General features: G+C 42.1%; 1 protein-coding gene across 1 annotated transcript; it reads left to right on the top strand.

Annotated features, from left to right (window-relative positions):
- Nucleotides 1-257: 257 nt before the first annotated feature.
- On the top strand, nucleotides 258-15,718 carry CD180 (CD180 molecule; the record flags this gene model as incomplete). The annotated part of the gene is made up of 3 exons (XM_081230811.1): nucleotides 258-347; nucleotides 10,046-10,212; nucleotides 13,990-15,718. The coding sequence occupies 3 exons, from the start codon at nucleotides 258-260 to the stop codon at nucleotides 15,716-15,718; spliced, it is 1,986 nt and encodes a 661-aa protein (XP_081086937.1).
- Nucleotides 15,719-19,432: the final 3,714 nt, after the last annotated feature.

Below are 19,432 nucleotides of genomic sequence, written 5' to 3'. Positions count from 1 at the left end.
CCAGGAAATGCACTGGGCCATTCTGAGGCTGGGTGCTCAGCTATTTTTGGCAAGAATGGGTACTATGCAGAAAGGACTTCCCCTTTTTTGCAGCAAAAAGCCACCAAATGCTGAGCAGTCAACAGTATTTCTTGTTCTCAGATTACCCTTCTGAGCACTCTCTGGCTGCCAGATTATCGAGGCCATCATAGCTTGATTCGATTTCTCAGCTCCAGGCATTAGCTAACCCTACCAAGCTTGGTTGCCTCGGTCCTGTGATGGCTCCCCGTGTCGGCTGCTTCCTGTTGGCGGTGCTGATTTCGGCCAGCTGTAAAGTCATCACCTCCTCAAATCCAATGTGCACTGAGGTGAGTCCAAACTATTTATCTTTGTCCAGATTAAACCACCTGGAAATGTTGAGATTCAGCATGCAGTCCTATCTGAGCCTTAAAAGGGCAACGAGGTGTGTAGGAGTTTTTCTTTACAGTGAAAAAGGAACCAAAGAGCTCAGCCGGGGAGATGATCTCACAGGTCCATAGTAGGAAGAAGTGAGAGTTGTTTTTCTCTGCAAACAATTTCTCCCAAATAATCCCAGTTGGGACATAAGATGTCAACAGGGTCCCAGTGCAAAGAGCAGACCTCCAAACCTGCTCCCTAGCATGGCAGAGCATTTGTCCAACCTCCCAGCACATGGCCACTTCCCCAAAGAGTCCTTCAGTTTCCTGGCATTCAGGACAGAGACTAGTAAAGACCACCTGTGCCAGGCTTTAGAGCATATAAAGATCACTCTGAATGAGTCTGGCTTTCTCCTCGAGTTGGACAGCCCTCCATCTGTTTCACTAACCCCCAGGAGAAACATCTGAGCATAGAGCCAAGTTGCACCTTCTGTTTTGGACCACAACAGTATTTATCAACCTGTGGGAAGTTCTTGGGGAGGGTGGTGAGAGAGAGAAAGGAGAAGGGCTCATTCTCTTGCCATCCTCCTCCCATTACCTCTGATTCCAGCAGGTATCCAGCACCATGTGGCCTGTCGGACAAGTGCTGTAAACAGGAAGGACCATCAGTCTTGGTGGCTGAGTGGGCTGCTTTCCTAGGTTGGGGCTGAATGATGAAAAAGAGGCAGGAGTAGCAGGATGGAGAAAAGCAGTGCATAGGAGCCAGGGTTAGGAGAATAAGGAGAGCGGGGCAAGGACCCACCAGACAAGAGCAAGAATCAAAGCTAGGACTGGAATAACGGAACCTTGTTAGTCTGGTATTGGGATGGAATTAGGATGCACGCTCAGACCAAAAGGAGGTACGATGCCCAGGGGAAATTTCTCAGTCTGCTATAACAAAGTACCACAGACCAGGGGACTCCAACAACAGAAACTTACTTTTGTACAATTCTGGAGTCTGGAAGTCCAAGATCAAGGTGTTGGCAAGGTTGGCTTCTTCTGAGGCCACTCTCCTTGGCTAGTTGATGGCCTTCCTCTCCCTATGTCTTCACATCATTTCCCCTTTCTATGCATCTGTGTCCAAATTTATTGTTCTTATAAAGACACCAGTCATATTGGATTGGATTAGGGCCTACCCTAATGACCTCACTTTAACTTAATTACCTCTTTGAAGAGTCTATCTCCAAATAAAGTCTCATTCTGAGGTACCGATGTTAAGACTTCAGCATATGAATTTGGGGGAGACACAATTCAGCCCACAACAGAAGGGGGCAAGTAAAAGGTTTTTATCAGCTCCAGAAGGCTGTATCCTCATAATTCAGGTTGAAAAATCAACTGCACAGAGGCCTGTAGGTAACATGTAAGAGGGTAGGAGTGGAGACACCATCTCCTCAGTAATCAGGCAGGGCATGCCATCCACCTTCTAGCAACATCCTCAGATGGGATAATATTACCATTAAATTCCAGCTCATTGGGAACCAGTCCATGTTAAACATCCTACTCTTAAGTCTACCAGTTCACTTTTTAAATCCCCACATTGCAGCAAAGTCTGTGCAGCCTTTCTGAAGCCCACAAGGGCCCTCACTGCTGGGAGATTTTGGAAATCCCTGAAAATATTGGACCAGTCTAGATTCCTATTGAAGACATCAGGCCCTAGAGTCACCAGTTGCTTTTTGCAAATGGTACCTGCTTTAGCAGAGGGAAGGAGAAAGAGGCAGGAAGAGCTAGTCCTTTTGTTGCCTATTCAGAGGACTTCCATGCCATTCAGGTGGCAGGAGTGATACTGAGCATCCCAGGACCTCCAGGCCTGGCCTATGCTACAGTGAGAGATTTCCTTTTTGGAGAAGTCAGGTGAGACTGAAACCTTCCAATATCACATCCTCCCTGCAGCCATCCCTCTGAAAGGACTCTGATTTTAAATGCCTTGGGACCTATTCAATTAATACTGGGTCTATATTTTCCTTTACCTCTTCTATCATGTTTGAGTTCATGATAGCAGGATTCTAAGACTATTTATAGAGCCCTCACTTCTATGTCAATACTGGGGAGGGAACTGGGAGATACGACTTTTTCCTGAAGGTAAGGACCATCTAGGCTTCAGAAAAGTGAGATAAAGTAGAAGTGGTAGGAGAGGAAGCTTTTGATTTAACGGTTTGGCCCTTTTTCAGGTGAAATTCACTCCAGCTTGCCCACTCCTTTCTCTTGTTTTCCTTTCCTCATTCATTCTTCCTCTTCAGTTTCAGCAAAATTAACACATACTGTATATATGTTCATGTGACCACCATGAATTTATCAGGCCCTATCCTGAAAACAAGGGTTTGGTTTTGTTTTGAGTTCAGTAAATTTTTTATTGAGGTAAAATATACATACAGAAAAGCTCACCAATCCTAAGTGTAGAGCTCAATGAGTTCTCACCAAGTGAACACATCCATGTGAGCAGCACAGAGATCAAGAAACAGAACTTTCTCAGCACCTCAGGAGCCCTCTCATGTCTCCTCCCGGTCACTAGCCCCCAAGACCATCCAGTACTCTCACTTATATCACCAAAAATTGACTTTGCCTCTTTTTGAATCTTGTGTACATGAGACCATACAGTGTGTACTCTTCTGTGTCTGGCTGCTTCCACTCAATATCAAACACGTGATATTTATATATGATGTTGTGTGCAGCCATCATGTGCTCCATTAATCACTGAATGGTATTCTGTTTTATTAGTGAAACTATTTATTTATACATTCTACTGTTAGTGGACATTTGCACTGTTTTCAATTTTTTGCCTATTATGAATGTTGCTGCTTTGGATATCCTTACCTAGGTCTTTAGTAAACAAATGTTTATTAGGTGTATAATAGGGAGTAGATGTATTTAGTCACAGGGTACACATATGTTTAACTTCAGTAAATATTGCCAGACAGTTTTTCAATGGGTTGGTACCCATTTATCCTCACCAGCAAAGGATATGAGTTCTGATTGCCCTACAGCCTCACTAACATTTGCTATGTTTGTTTAAGAACATTAGCTCTTCTGATGGATGGGGTATTTCACTGGGATTTTTAATTTTCCTGATAAATAATTAAATTGAGTATATTTATGTATCCTTGTGTATGTTTGTGTGTGTGTGTGTGTGTAAGTGCCTATTTCAAGTCTTTGGCCCCTTTTCTCTTACGTTGTCTGTATTTTGTTTTTTGTTTTTTGTTTTTGTAGTGGTTCTTCATGTATTCTGGATACAGGTTCTTTATCACATTACAAATATATTCTCCCACTCTGTGGCTTGCCTTTTTACTCTCCTGACATTTTTTGATGAACAGAAACCTTTTATTTTAATATTGCTTGATTTATCATTGTTCCTTTATTTATTTTCAGTGCATATCTGTTCTGTTTAAGAAATTTTTGCCGGGACTTCCCTGGTGGCACAGTGGTTGGGGGTCCACCTGCCAATGCAGGGGATGCGGGTTCGATCCCTGGTTCAGGAGGGTCCCACATGCCGCGGAGCGGCTGGGCCCTCATACCGCAGCTACTGAGCCTGTGCTCTAGAGCCCGCGAGCCACAACTACTGAGCCCATGCGCGGCAACTGATGGGGCCCGCCCTCCTGGAGCCCGTGCTCCACAACGGGAGAGACCGCAGCAGTGAGAGGCCCACACACAGCAGTGGAGACTCAGTGCAGCCTAAATAAATAGACAGATAGATAGATGATAGATAAATAACTTAAAAAGAAAGAAATTTTTGCCAACGCAAGGCCATGGAGATATTAACCTATGTTTTCTTCTGGAAGTTTTATCATTTGGTATTTATTTCTAAGTTTCACATGTAAATTTACAGTCCATCTGGAATTGCTTTTTGCCTATGATGTGAGGTAGGAGTCAGGATGAATTTTTTAATAAAACTTTTTGTTTGAATAAAATGTCAAACCTTGACAAATTCTAAAATATTCTAAAAATATTATAACGAACACTCGTAAATACTCCACATAGAACCTTCCATGATTAAATGCTCTGTGTGTGTACTCATGTAGGTATGTGTATCATAAGTAACAAAATTAGATCTATGACCAGGTTTTTGGAGGCTGACCAATATGCAAAGAGTAGCTGGAATTCAGTGTTCTGTGATTTAGACTCAGGTAACATTTTAGATGTGCCCTTGAATAATTGCTTGGGAGTGTAGGCATGCCTCCTCATTTCAAATGGGCTCATCTTGACTATTCTGTCCCCTTAAAACCACGGTAGGAGAGAGTCTTTTGGGTCTAGGTATGGGGAGAGTGTTTAAGTAGAGCTCCGTTTTAAGAGAACTCCAAATTCATGGATACAAGGGCTTCCCAATAGCTCTAGACGATGACAATGATGTTTTGATGATCCAGGGGAATGCTAACTTTTCTTGTGAGAGTGACGTACATTACCTCATTAATCCTCAGAGTTGGTCTGCCAACAGGGGTTATTATCCTCGATCTACAGCTGGGCAAAAAAGGAGGCTCAGAGAACACAGCTTGGTAGTTGAGAGCTGAGATTTGAACCTGGGCAGTCTGCCTCAAGACACACAGAAAAAGAACCACTTATAATTGGAGTGCCCTTTGCCTGGAGGAGTTAGACTGACAACAAAGTTTTAGGGCTGTGACCTCTTGGGAGTGTTTTGTTTTATTTTCAGAGAGTAATTATTACTCTGTGATTTGGCTCAGTCAAATTGCTATCTCTGGATAGAGGAGTGATCACCGAGGGAGGGCTGAGGTGCAGTGTCCCAGACTCCTTGTGCCTGGTGGAGCTGGCTGCTGTGGGTACCAAGTGCAGAGGAGACATCCCAACAAGTGGGATCAGCACGTGCGTGAAACTCAGAGAATTTGAAATCAGAAAATGATCTCCGCACTTGTGAGGAGAGAAAATATTGTGGAATGGCAGGGGGTTAGAGATGCAGCAGAAAGAAGCAAAATAAGATCCTGATTGAAAAAATGCAAATGAATACCTGGAGGGAAAAGGGATTGCAGACACAGATGTAGCACTTGGGAGTCCTGCTCTGTGTAAAGGCACAGCTCTGAGGCGGAGCTGGAGATGAACTGACCGGCACAGGTCTCAGTGCAAATGCCCATGATATGGATTAGGGACGGGCATGGGGCAGTTGTCCTGAATACCAGCTGGCTTTGTCTCAGCCCTGCTGGCTGCCTAAGTTCACATCCAGAAGGGTCCTGTCTACGATGGAATGGCCAAAGCAGAGGAATGAGAAAGGGACTTTGGAAACTGACCCTAGACTGAGGTCTAGCGATGAATCTGGGTCTATAAGAAGTGGTCATGTGGGGCTCAGAGAAACCACAGGAGCTGCAAAAGCGGTGGTGGGTGTCTGCCTATAAAAGCAACTGAACCCGTGGTCCTCACAGCTGGCCCAGCCCTGGGCAAAATGGCAGTGGCTACACAGTCAGGACCCAGCAATCCTCTTTTACACCCTGTCCTTTCCTGATCTGTTGTATTATCATTCTGCTGCCTGGGAACCCTGTGCTATGCTATCAGAACTCACCCCTAGAAAGTTTTGCTGTGAAAACTGACAGTGATTAAGATACAATCTCACTGACATAGTTCTATGAACAATGTATAACCTGAATCAAATCATGAGGACACGTACAAACCCCAAAGGAGTAACATTCTGCAAACTATGAGCCTGGATTCTTAAAAAAATTAATCAATGCCAGGAGAGACCAGGAAAGGCTGAAGAATCATTTCAGATTACGGGAGACAAAAGAGATGTGGAAATGAGATGCAGTGATTGTACGGGAGTCTGGCTGTGAAAGCCCTGGCAGAAGAGCCCAGAACAGTCTCTGAAATGTGTTTGGTTTTCAAATTTTCTTAGGAGCTGCAGTTCTTGTCATTTGCGTCTTTCTTTAGGAATGAAGGGCAGATAGTTCATTGCAGTTTATGTAACTAGAGATTATTGAGTGTTACGACCCAGGCTCGTGGTGGTGGACTTCTCAGTACTCCTGGGAAGTGTTATGCACTGGTTCTTGGGTTTTCACTAGGTTGAAACTGAGCTATTCCTTTCCATTTGCTAGGCGCTCCCTCAGGCCACTGGCTCAGGAGAGCTAGTGCTCCATTCCAACTTTGGGAATCACATTAATGCAGTGAAGTGCTTAGTAAAGCATACAATTTAGTTGTCACGGGCACATTATATTCTGGAAAAGGAGGGAATTGCCAACGTCGAGCCTTTTGCTAAAGGACCAGAATAGAGAGAGATGAGTTGAGAAAAGGCCCCCTTTCTCCACGTATATATGACATCAGCTATGCCAGTGGAGACCAGAAAAGAGAAATGTCTCCTCAAAGCTAATCCAGACCTTAGCAGCTGCACATACATCTTCTCTCTAGGTCTTCCATGTTCAGGGGGACCAAAGAGGGGTCTAGCAGCATGTGTTTTCCCCCACCAGTCAATCAAGTATGTTTTAAATGCAAAGTGTGCATTTCAAGGGCATTATGTAGATTTGTGGCCGTGCCTGAAGGGCTTTGGGTCTATGAAACAATTATGGATTACAAGAAAATATAAATATGGCAATTTCATCAGTGACTTTCTTAATACTGTCACAATATAGAAGAAAACCAGTGATTTCCTGTAAATGAGCATGCTCACTGTACCTACAAAAAAGCGCCCAACTAAGCAGAAGTTGGAGTGAATAAAGGAAAAAGCAGTTAAATTAGCAACACCTCTAAAATGTCACACTTCAGAGCAAAGGTGGATGTGTGCCATCTTCTGTTTCTAACTAAGCAGACCTGTTTGCAACTCAGGATGAGGACAGCTGCTGATTTAGACTTCCATGGGGCAGGTCTTTCCCAGTCCAGGGCAGTCTCAATGGGGCGTCTAGTGAGACCACTCTAGTGAGACCACAGAGAAAGCAGGGCCTGAAAGGTTGGATGAAATCACATGGAGCCTGAGATGAGCTGAGAGATGGCCTATGGTTCTGGGATGTCTTTCTTCTTTGTATCCCCAAGTGTACTTTTTCTTGGAGATCATTTCTTTCTTTCCCTGGAGGCTCCCCATGCAAAATATACCCCAACAGACCTTCATACCTGCCCCACTATCCTTTATCCTAAGGCATCATCCAGATAAATTATGAGCCCACAATTCTATAGGCTTCTAACTAACCCCTTCCCATTTTTACCTAGTTAGTCCAAGATCTATAACTTGAGTTTGCACTTCTAGCAAGCAGTAAACAACCGACGTCAGAACACTTGACTCTCCTGGGGACCCAGAATGAGGAAGTCCTCTGAATTTATGTGCAGGGCTGTGCCCAAATGTTAGGTCTGGTATCAGCAGCCTACAGTTCCAGAGATTTAAAACTCAGGCATTCTTCAAGATTACAAGACCTATGACCTAAGATCTGTGCCATGCTACTAGTTCTTTTTTAAAAAGATTGTATTAAGAAAATTTCTAAATATGTACAAAAGCACTTAGTTACGGGGAACTTTGCGTGCATCACTCCACATTCAACAACCATCAACGTTTTGCCTACTAATTTCTGCTATCGACTCCTTCCTTTCTTGCCAAAGTATTTTAAAGCAAATCCCAAGCATCATGTCATTTTGCCTCTAAATCCTTCAAAATGCAACTCAAAATAAGAACATTTCTCCTACATAACGGCAAGGTCATTATCATTAACAAAATTCACAGTTTCTTAGTATTCTCTAATATCCTGTCCTCACTCAACGTTCCCTGATTAAATGTCTTTTCCCAAATGCTTTATTTGAATCGGCATCTAAAGAAGGGCTACTCTATGTCATATGATCCAGAAATCCCACTCCTGGGCATATATACAGACAAAACTATAATTCGAAAAGACACCTGCACTCCAATATTCATCGCAGCACTATTTATAATAGCCAAGACATGGAAGCAACATAAATGTCCATCAACAGATGAATGGATAAAGAAGATGTAGTACATATATATACAATGAAATACTACTCAGCCATAAAAAAGAACGAAATAATTCCATTTGCAGAAACATGGATGGACCCTAGAGGTTATCATACTAAGTAGGTCATAAAGAAGAAGACGAATACCATTGATTTCACTTATACATGGAATCTAGAATACATCACAAATGAACTTATTTACAAAACAGAAACAGACTCACAGACATAGAGAATAGACTTGTGGTTGCCAAGAGAGTGGCGGTGAGGGAGGATTAGAGTGGGAGTTTGAGATTAGCCAATGCAAACTATTATATATAAAACAGATAAACAACAAGGTCCTACTGTATAGCACAGGGAACTATATTCCATACCCTGTGATAAACCATAATGGAAAAGAATATGAAAAAGAATATATATATAAAATATATATACACACATACATATATGTATAACTGAATCACTTTGATGTACACCAGAAACTAACATGACATTGTAAGTCAACTATACTTCAATAAAAAATTTAGAAAAGAAGGGCTCTTCTATTATCTGTTGGTTATGTCTCTGAAGTAGCTTTTGTATGTGTCTCTTTTTATAAGAGCAGCCTCCTCTCTCATCTCACCCCCTTGCTCTCCACTTCTGCCAAACATCATTCACATTTTGATAAAACGAAGTCAGTCATGCTATGGAATGCTCCACCTTCTGCCTTTGGCTGACTGCTACCTTGTGGTGCTGTTTACCTGAAATCCCCCAAATCACTTATAGACTGAAAGTTAGGCCTAAAGTCTTGATTGGATTTAAGCTTAAACTTTTTTTTTTTTTTTTTTTTTTTTTGCGGTACGCAGGCCCCTCACTGTTGTGGCCTCTCCCGTTGCGGAGCACAGGCTCAGGACGCGCAGGCTCAGCGCCCATGGCTCATGGGCCCAGTCGTTCCGCGGCACGTGGGGTCCTCCCGGACCGGGGCACAAATCCGTGTCCCCTGCATCGGCAGGCGGACTCTCAACCACGGCGCCACCAGGGAAGCCCAAGGTTAAACTTTTTTTGGCAATACTTCATAGGTGGTCCTGTGTACTTCATACTGCATCACATCACAAAGTATGTAATATCTGATCATATTCTTTTGTCGAAGCTAATCTAGAGTTGATTTGTTTGTTCCAAAGTGAAAGAAAACATTTCCATGCATCCAAAATCAAAACTATAAAATTGCGCTCAGAGAAGGCTTGTTTTCATCCCCACTCCTCCATCTGGTTCCTTCCTTTCCCTTAAATATAACCAGTTTGCTGTTTTCCCCCATGGTTTCTTCTTGTAAATGTAAGAAAATACACACATACCTTCCTTACACAAAAGGTAGCATACTGTATACCATATACCATATACAATATATACTAATAGACGTTCTGCACCTTATTTTTTTCACCTTACAATAAACCTGTATATCACTCCATCATCAGTTTATGGAGATCATGCTTATCCTTTTTTCAGCTACACAGGGTTCTATTCAGTGAATATACCATATTTTGTTCAAGTGGTCCTATATGGATGGATAATCTGATTATTGCCAATCTTTTGCTATTGTAAAAAATACTAAAATGAATAATGTTATGCATAAGTCATTTTGTGTTTTTCCAAGTATTATATTTGGTGAAGATTCCTAGAAGTAAGACTGCTGCTCAAAGGATAAAACATGTAATTCTGCTAGATAGTCAACCATATACCATATACTGTCTGATATTAATTTACATTGTTTCTCTCATCAGAAAGAAGACAATAAGACATATAACTGTGAAAATTTAGGTCTCAGAGAAATTCCTGACACTCTACCAAATACAACAGAATTTTTGGAATTCGGCTTTAACTTCTTGCCTACAATTCAAAATATAACCTTCAGCAGGCTCATAAATCTTATCTTTTTGGATCTGACCAGGTATGTATCTGAGTTCTTTGCATGTGCTTGATGTTTTACTTAGGTCAAAACACAACTTGCATTCAAATTGTTTCCATGACCTTCTTTTGGGGCACGGGGACAACATGCTTATTCTGCATGTTTACCCTTTCCCATGAAATATTTTTATACAGGTAAAATATAATTTAAATAAGCACCCATCAATGGAGAGGAAAGTGGCTTGTTCTCAAACTAGATTGTGTCAGCAGTGCTGTTTATGAAGTTCTAAGGAATATCAATAACAAAACTGAAAATAAATCTACTACATCAGATGCCACATCATACTATATTTTAGCATAGTTGACTATTAATGGGTGTGACATTTTAAGAAAAAAATTAGAGGAGAAATACATGCCATCTACTAATTTTTTCCTGCAACTTGGTAAAAAAAAGAGTTCCATTATTTGGTTTCAGAGGCAGAATTAGGATTCTAAATGCTGAACCGGTGCTTGTGAACCAGCAGGCAGAAGTATCATAAGAAAATAAGGGAAGAGAGTGAAAGGGAAATGCAGCTGGGGTGTGTGTGTGTGTGTGTGCGTGTGTGTGTGTGTGTAATGGGGGGAAGGGCTCCGTATGTGGATGGGGTCTGCACCCCTTGCAGCAGCTCTACTTCTTCTACTTTGGTCCTTCAACTTAAGCTTCTACAGAGCAGGAGAGTATTCACATACATAGAACTGTACGTTCACATCTGCATAACCACCACTGGGAGGTAGGTATGGAACATACTGCCATCCCACTCATGTTAGATAGGAAAACAGAGGTTAAGGAGATTTTATGAGCTTGCTTAAGGTCACACGGGAAGGAAACTGGGACTCTGCTCTCCTGACTCCCAGTCCAGAGTCCCCCAAATAACCCTAGGCTACCTCCCAGCCAAGACTCCATTAGATACAATTGAGAGAAAGCCTTGCCCTTTCAGATCTTTCTGTTACCTACCTAGTTTTGCCACAAAGAAATTTACTTTCCCTCTCCTTTATCATTTCTCGTTTTCAGATGAGATGAGTTGGATCACATTTTTAAGAAGTGTTGGGCCAGGATAGCTTTTGTAGCTGAAGGACTTTTAGTTTCCTCTACTGCTATTTTGAAAGAGTGATAACAATAGGACCTCATACTTTCTAAAATCCTCCTCTTCTGCTCCCCTCCCCAGCTGTTATCTGGCTACCAATGAGGCACTGTTTTTATTACTTAACACAGTCGTGGTTTCTTTAGCTTTACCAACTTGCTTTCTATCCCCTTTTCTCATTCCTCTGTCTTGCTTTTCAGACCTTCCTCTCTGGAATGATTTTCCTTTCTCCTAAAGCACCTCCTTAGACATTGCTTTAGTGAGTGTCTGTTAGCAGTCAACTCCCTCAGTTTTTGTTTTTCTGAAGATATCTTTATTTCACTCTGATTCTTGAAAGATAGCATTTTCTGGCATATGATTCTAGGTGGACAGTTGTTTTTTTCTCGGCCCTTTGAGGCTATCATTCCAGTATCCTACTGTTGCTTTTGGGAGATCATCCATCTGTCTAGCTGTTGTTTGCATGTTGGCAATCTGTCTTTTCTTCTCTGGACATTTCCAATAGCTTCGCTTTGTCCTTGGAATTTTGTAATATCACAATGATGCACTGTGTAGATCGTCAGGCTCCTTGAATCTCAGATTGGCGTCTTTCATCAATTCTAAAATATTCTAGCCACTATCAATTTGAACTCCGGTTTGCCCCCATTCACTCCTGTATCTCCTTTGGATCTCTGATGAGACTTATATTGCATCCTCTTATCTGCCCTTTATATATCTTAGTCTCTCTTTCTTGTTTTCCAACTCTTTGTGTTTTGGACTACATTCTAGGTAATTTTCTCATATTTACTCCTAGTCCATTAATATCCTCTTCAGCTGTGTTTAATCTCCTGTATAAACTATCCATTGGCTTACAATTTCAATTATTAACTTCTCCCATTTCAATAAGTTTCACTGATTTTTCATTTTACAAATATATGAGATCAGTTTTAATATTTTTTCCTTCATCATACTTTTGGTTCTTGGCGTTACCTTTAAACATATCAAACATATGTTTGACAAAAGCATATTTATTATATGTTCTGATAATATTCAATACATATCAGCTATATAATATATTCTTTATATATCATATATACATATATATGATATATATATATACATACACATTATCAGCTATATCTGATAACTCTGGCATCTGCTACCTTTTTTAATCTGATTCTGTAGAACTTTTTTTTTTGGCTGACTTAAGCTAATGTGTTTTCCTTATGTGTTTAGTGAATTTTATTTTGAGCTCATTTATCATGTGGAACTTTGTGCAAATCTTTGTTTAAAATGTTTTCCCGGAACTAGATAACACCAATGAATTATTAATATTTTCATGTGTGACAATGGCATCATGGCTATAGAAAATAAGCCTATTTTTTTGGAGATGCATACTGAAATATGTATGGACACCTAGGATTTGACATAAAATAATTTAGGAGAGAGAAGTAGGTATAGATGAAGAAAAGAAGCATATATGGCAAAATTGTGAGAACTGTTGCATTTGTGTGAAAGATAAATGGAAGTTCATCGTACTATTCTCTTTACTTTTATGTAAATTTGAAAGTTCTTCTTATAAAAAATTAGTTAAGTACATGACTCCAGAAAAGGTTTCTCTTTACTTCTGCTAGTTACCTGAAGTCACTACCATCCTGGAACTGCTTTAAGCTAACTTTTCCACTTGGGTTTCTTTGGGGAAGTCCACAGAGGTAGCATAAATTCAGGCTACAGTTCTCATAGGTGGAAGCTTCTGGTTAAAGGATCTCAGAGGAGACTTTTCTTGTTGTTCTTGTTGTTGCTGTTCTACCCAGAGCCAAGGCCAAGACAAAAGCATATCCTAAAGGTCTCCCTCTGTGAGTTTTCTTTTTTAAGGTCACCCATTGAAAGGATCCTTTGAGGGTCTTGGTAGTTTGCAGGTTTTGATAAGACCTCCTATCCTGTCCCCAAGTTTGTCTCCTGACACTGGTCCATGTGGCTCATTAACACCCAGGCTCTAGGCCACTAGGGATTGGCAAATATTGACAGACATGACAAAACTAGCTACAGAAATCCCTTGGTTCTATGGATTCAAGCTTCCCTTTGAAAATGCATTTCTAAGTAATTCCTTTACTGACCTTCAGGGGAGCTGTGTGTGTGTGTGTGTGTGTGTGTGTGTGTATAATCCAATATTTTTAGGTGTAATATCAGGATGGGTTTCTCTGAACCTCTAGTGTTCCATATTTCTATGGGGCATTTTCATGTATACCATTTGAATCACAACCATTCTACAAAGTAATCGTTGTTGCTATAATTTAGAGAAGAAAAAACTGAGGTTGAAAAAAGTTGTGACTTGCCCAGGATGACACAGATTCATACTTTACATAGCATATGTTATATATTATGCAGTATATAAGACATATTTTATATCACTTATAATAGTAAATAATAGTTTGATTTTGCCTACAATCAAACCACTAAACTGTTCCAAACACAAACCTCTGAGAGTTCAATCTAAAATATCTGGAAAAAAATTCTAAATCAGAGTGTTCAGATCTGAAGCTAGTCATTAACTCAACAGGCCATCTGTGGGTACTGAAGAAAGTTTATTATGTTTTACTTTGAATAATAATGTACACTGTTTTTACTATACACAAAAGATGGCTTTGTTACTATAGGTCACTGTGACAGCATTTTTTTCTTTTCCCTAATTAATTCTTATTAAATACTATTATCTTTTTAAGGTGCCAGATTAACTGGGTACATGAAGATACTTTTCAAAACCATCATCAACTGAATAGCATTGTGTTAACTGGAAATCCCCTGATATTCATGGCAGAAACATCACTTACCGGGCCCAAGTTGCTGAAGCATCTTTTCTTAACCCAAACAGGAATATCCAATCTTGAGTTTATCCCAGTGCACAACCTGGAAAACCTGGAAAGTTTGTATCTTGGAGGCAACCATATTTCCTCCATTAATCTCCCAGAAAACTTCCCAACACGGAATCTGAAAGTCCTGGATTTTCAGAATAATGCTATACACTACATCTCTAGTAAAGACATAAACGCTCTGGAACAGGCCACGAACCTAAGCCTTAACTTCAATGGCAATGACATTAAAGGCATTGAGCCTGGGGCTTTCAATTCAAAAATCTTTCAAAGTTTGAAATTTGGAGGGTCTCTCAACTTATCTGTTATACTGAAAGGTCTACAGAACTCTACTATTCAGTCTCTTTGGCTGGGGACATTTGAGGACACTGATGACCAACACCTCACTTCAGCCACATTTGAGGGACTTTGTGACATGGCTGTTGAAAGCATCAACCTACAAAAGCACCATTTTGATGGCTTCTCACCTTCTACATTTCGGTGCTTCACTCGACTCCAGGAGTTGGATCTGACGGCAGCTCACTTGAAAGGATTACCCTCTGGGATTGAGGGTATGAACTCTCTCAAGAAATTAGTTCTCAATGCAAATAGTTTTGACCAATTGTGTCAAATCAATGCTGCCAGTTTCCCATCCCTTACAGACCTCTCTGTCAAAGGCAACATGAAGAAACTTGACCTCGGTGCCAGGTGTTTGGAAAAACTAGCAAATCTTCAGAAACTTGATTTAAGTCACAGTGATATTGAGGCTTCTGACTGTTGCAATCTGCAACTCAAAAACCTGCCCCACTTGCAATACTTAAACCTGAGCTACAATGAGCCCCTTGGTCTCGAGGATCAGGCGTTCAAAGAATGTCCTCGGCTAGAACTACTGGATTTGGCATTTACCCACCTGCTTGTTAAGGCTTCACAAAGTCCTTTCCAAAACCTCCATCTCCTGCGGGTTCTGAATCTCTCTCACTGCCTCCTTGATACCAGCAATCGGCACCTTCTAGAAGGCCTGCTGGATCTCCGGCATCTGAATGTACAAGGGAATCACTTTCAGGATGGGAGTATCTCAAAGACCAACCTACTTCAGACAGTGAGCAGCTTGGAGATTCTGACTTTATCCTCTTGTGATCTCCTCTCCATAGACCAGCAAGCATTCCACGGCCTTGGGAAAATGAGCCACTTAGACTTAAGCCACAACAGCCTGACAGGCGATAGCATGGATGCTCTTAGGCCTCTTAAGGGGATCTACCTCAATCTGGCCGCCAATAACATTCGCATCATCCCATCCCATCTCCTCCCCACCTTGTCTCAGCAGAGCACCATTAATTTAAGTCACAATCCCCTGGACTGCACTTGCTCAAATATCCATTTCATAACATGGTACAAAGAAAACCTGCATAAACTCGAGGGCTCGGAGGAGACCGTGTGTGCAAATCCCCCACCTTTAAGGGGAGTTAAGCTGTCTGATGTCAAACTGTCTTGTGGGATGACGGGTATGGGCATTTTCTTTCTTGTAGTATTTGTATTCTTGCTCGTCATTCTGCTCATTTATTCAGTTAAATTTCTTCTTAGGTGGAAATACCAGCACATTTAGTGCTGAAGATTTCTAGAGATAGAAAATAAATATGTTTAGCAAAATTGCCCTCAGTAAAGGAACTGTTGTTTGTTAGTGACCAGACTTTTCAGATGGGTTCCTGGAGCCGGGTAGGGATTCACTGGGCTTTTCTGAGTCCCAGAACTAATAAGTCTCCTGTGAAGGTAAACTGACTAGGGCCAGAGGGCCAGGTGCAGCTGTGAGAGACACAGAGCCTTTTCCTCACGTGGAAGGTGGCTAGAAGTTGAGGAGAACCCATGGCAGGGAAAGGCCAGGAGAGTGACCTAGTAGGATGCCATCACTTCCATTCATGAGCATCCTTTGAAGCACCTCCCACCTTGACCCGAAAAGGAGGTCATCAACTGCCACAGCTTGGCAGTGCCAAGGACCCCAGCTCCCCAGCTCTCTACCCCACAGCTCGGGCACTGTGCTTGGCTCTGAGTTCACAGTAATGTAGCCATTTGGGAAACAAGTTGGAGATAAAGTCTCAAAGCTTATTTTAAATGACAAAGAGAAAACAAAGAATTTAAAAGAAGAGGCTGAAAAATGTATCTTGCCATCAAATTGACTTTGTTAACCTCCTTAATCCTTACTTCTCTAAGGATTCTACAATGCCTCTGCAGTGCAAATAGCTCCAAGAAAAAAAAAAAAAAGACACCCCTTCCAGGATGCCCCTCCCCCAGGGTTTAGGAGTTTTGCACATTGGCCACCCTCACTTCAGAACCAAGGAGACTTTTTCTACCTACCTGGTGTTCTCGCTCTTATTATGTTACAGATCCTAACTTACAGGTGGGCTGTGGTCCAAATGCTCTTCTCACTTGAATGTCTGATCCTTAGAAGCTTCTTTCTCACAGGAACCGTGAAATAAATGGTGGTTTGGTTCCCAGGCCAGCTCTCAAAAGCCTATTCACCGGGGATAGCAACTGAGATAACACATTTACAATGAAAAACTAGTGGAAGAAAGAAAGCATCCTGGCACAGTCACCACTGGGAACACAGTAAGCTGCCTTAGTGAGCAGTAGTTTCTGTTGAGGCTGGGGGGATTGCAAAGATTATACCAGCAACAGAGAGGGGACAAAATCATTAAATGCAGATAGAGAACAGGGAAGCTGGCAGTGTAATGACTTAGGCCTTCTTCTCAAGGTCCAAAGGGTGACACCCATGCAGGGCTTGATCTTCTGAAATCTGCATTGGCAGACAAGAGAATTGAGCTCTTGTACTCAGGTGTTGCATTTATAAGGCCTGGATTAAGCTGAATAACCCATTTTAGGCTAGAGGTAGTAGCTTATAGTTATAAAATTCTGATTGGATAACAAAGTAAAAATTGATTAACATCCAATGAGAATTGATTAGCCCTTAGGTTGAGGGCATATTAGTGGAACAGAGTAGAAACTTGGGGACCAGCTCTTTACCTCTGTACCCCCAGGAAAAGCAGGAAAGACAAAGGAATAGTGAAGGAAAGCCATAAACCTTCACTGCAAATGCTTTGCCAGTCTTAGGGGATTTTTTCGTGTAATACTACGCAGGAGCCTAAGTTTTCCCAGATGTTCTTGGTCAAGGACACAAGACGAGGGCTGGGGTAAGGGGAGTGAGGCACTTGATTTGGGTGCAAAATTTAAGGGGGAACCAAAACACTCAGTAATCAGGCAAAAACATTACTTTTAAAACTTTAAATCAATGCAAAAAAATATCCGTGATAAATATCAAAAGTTTTTAAACATAGCCAGGATCCACAACAGCACCATGAGGAATCATATTAGAACCTGAGGCAAAAGGAAACTCACTAGTAGCCGTCCCACCTTTGTTTAAAATTTTGGTATTTTTGTTCATTGTGGATATTTTACATTAGTTTTGATATCTTAATGTTGCATTAAAATACTATTCTTCTTTGTTACTGAGTTCTTGGTGTCCCCTTAAGTTTGGCGTCCAAGGTGGGTGCCTCACTCACCTCACCCTGTCCCTGCCTTGAGGACCGGTAAGAAGTGGGGCTTCCCAGCTAACCCAGGCCGCAGTTTACTGAGGGCCCGTTTGCAGGCACATTACCTCAGTTTTACTCCAAAATGTCCCATCTCCTTCCCCTTTAGTTTCTGGAAACAGGAAGAAGTATTCAAGATTTTACACCTTGTTCCCTCATGCTCACCTAACTCCCAACTCCTGGGCTCCAAGGCATCCTTCCTTCAAAGCCAAGAGAGGTGGCAGAGATGAATGGGTACTAAAGCCCTCTGAGCGCTAGGCGGCCTGGGCCTGGTGAGAGAGGGCAAGCAGAGCACACTCTACTAATGAAACGAAACATCACACAATTAACTGTTTTAATTATCTTGAATACCAGCATTTGGGAAAATAGGTGGCTGGGAAGGGAGTTTTCTTCGGCTTTCCTGAGGGAGACTTAGTAAGGCAGTCATTTAAGGATGTGTATTAAAGGGAGAAAGAAAGTGCCTGGAAATATGAGGATATCATGACACACCCCTTCAGCCACCTTCGTTCCTTCCCTAGGCCTAGGATGGCATCACTTTGAGAAGGCCAGTCTGAGCCACTGCTGGGTTGTTATTGGCTCTGAGTCTAGCAGTGACCAAGGCCTTTTCCCCTGAGTTTTGGGCTCAGAAGGGACCTAACGCAGAAGTGGGCACAGTTGCCTTGGCCTGTGCCGAGCAGGTGCTCTTCTAGGAAGCTTCCTAACTGATGCTACAGGAAAGGCACCTCATTTTAGGGACCCTTCTGAAGGCAGGCAGCCAACCCTCCCAAGTCAGAGAGCATACCTCCCTCTGACTCAATGCCACCCATGTGGCCCACTCTCGTGGTGCAGGAAGCATTCACCTTTGGGAACTCAGGCAGGAATGTAGCAGGACACACAGTTACTTGTTGATTTTGTTCATTTGCTTGTCGCAAATTCGATGATCAGCTCTGGAAACTTTGGGAGATATTCCTGGTGGTGACCTGAAGATCCCAAGACCACGCTCACTGGTCCCTCCTTCCCTTTTCTTTTTCTCTTTCCTTTTTCTTTCTTTGCTGTTTCTTCCCTTCCTTCATTCCTTAACTCTTTCTCTCCCTCTTTACTTCCCTCCTTTCTTCCTTCCTTCAATCCTATCAGAGAGTATGGAAGTCCACACTCTTAAGGGAATCCAGTCTGGGACTTCCCTGGTGGCGCATTGGTTAAGAATCCGCCTGCCAATGCTAGGGGACATGGGTTCGAGCCCTGATCTGGGAAGATCTCACATGCCATGGAGCAACGAAGCCCGTGTGCCACAACTACTGAGCCTGTGCTCTAGAGCCTGTGAGCCACAACTACTGAAGCCCATGTGCCACAACTACTGAAGCCCGTGCGCTTAGAGCCCGTGCTCCGCAACAAGAGAAGCCACCGCAATGAGAAGCCCGCACACCGCAATGAAGAGTAGCCCCTGCTGGCTGCAACTAGAGAAAGTCCACATGCAGCATAAGTAAATAAATAAATTTATTTATTAAAAAAGAAAAAAAAAGAATCCAGTCTGATAGCACCAACCCACTGAGTTCCCTGTGCCTTCTAACAAACTTAAGCTCCTTTCTGCCTTAAGGATTTAAGCTGCAGATAGGAAATACTAATTGCTGACCTACCACTCCCTACCCACACTGTCCTCCATAATATTTAATGTGTAACTTGGAAAAACAAAAACTTCCTGTAGAGCATCTCTGATGAGGATTGCATTGCACTAAAGACCGTAGGGACCCAAGCCCTTACAA

The sequence above is a fragment of the Mesoplodon bidens genome (assembly GCF_964165515.1).
Source record: "Mesoplodon bidens genome assembly, chromosome: 4".
NCBI classification, from domain to species: Eukaryota; Metazoa; Chordata; class Mammalia; order Artiodactyla; family Ziphiidae; genus Mesoplodon; species Mesoplodon bidens.
Note: the sequence above shows the minus strand (reverse complement) of the source record. Positions and strands in the feature narration are given on the sequence as shown.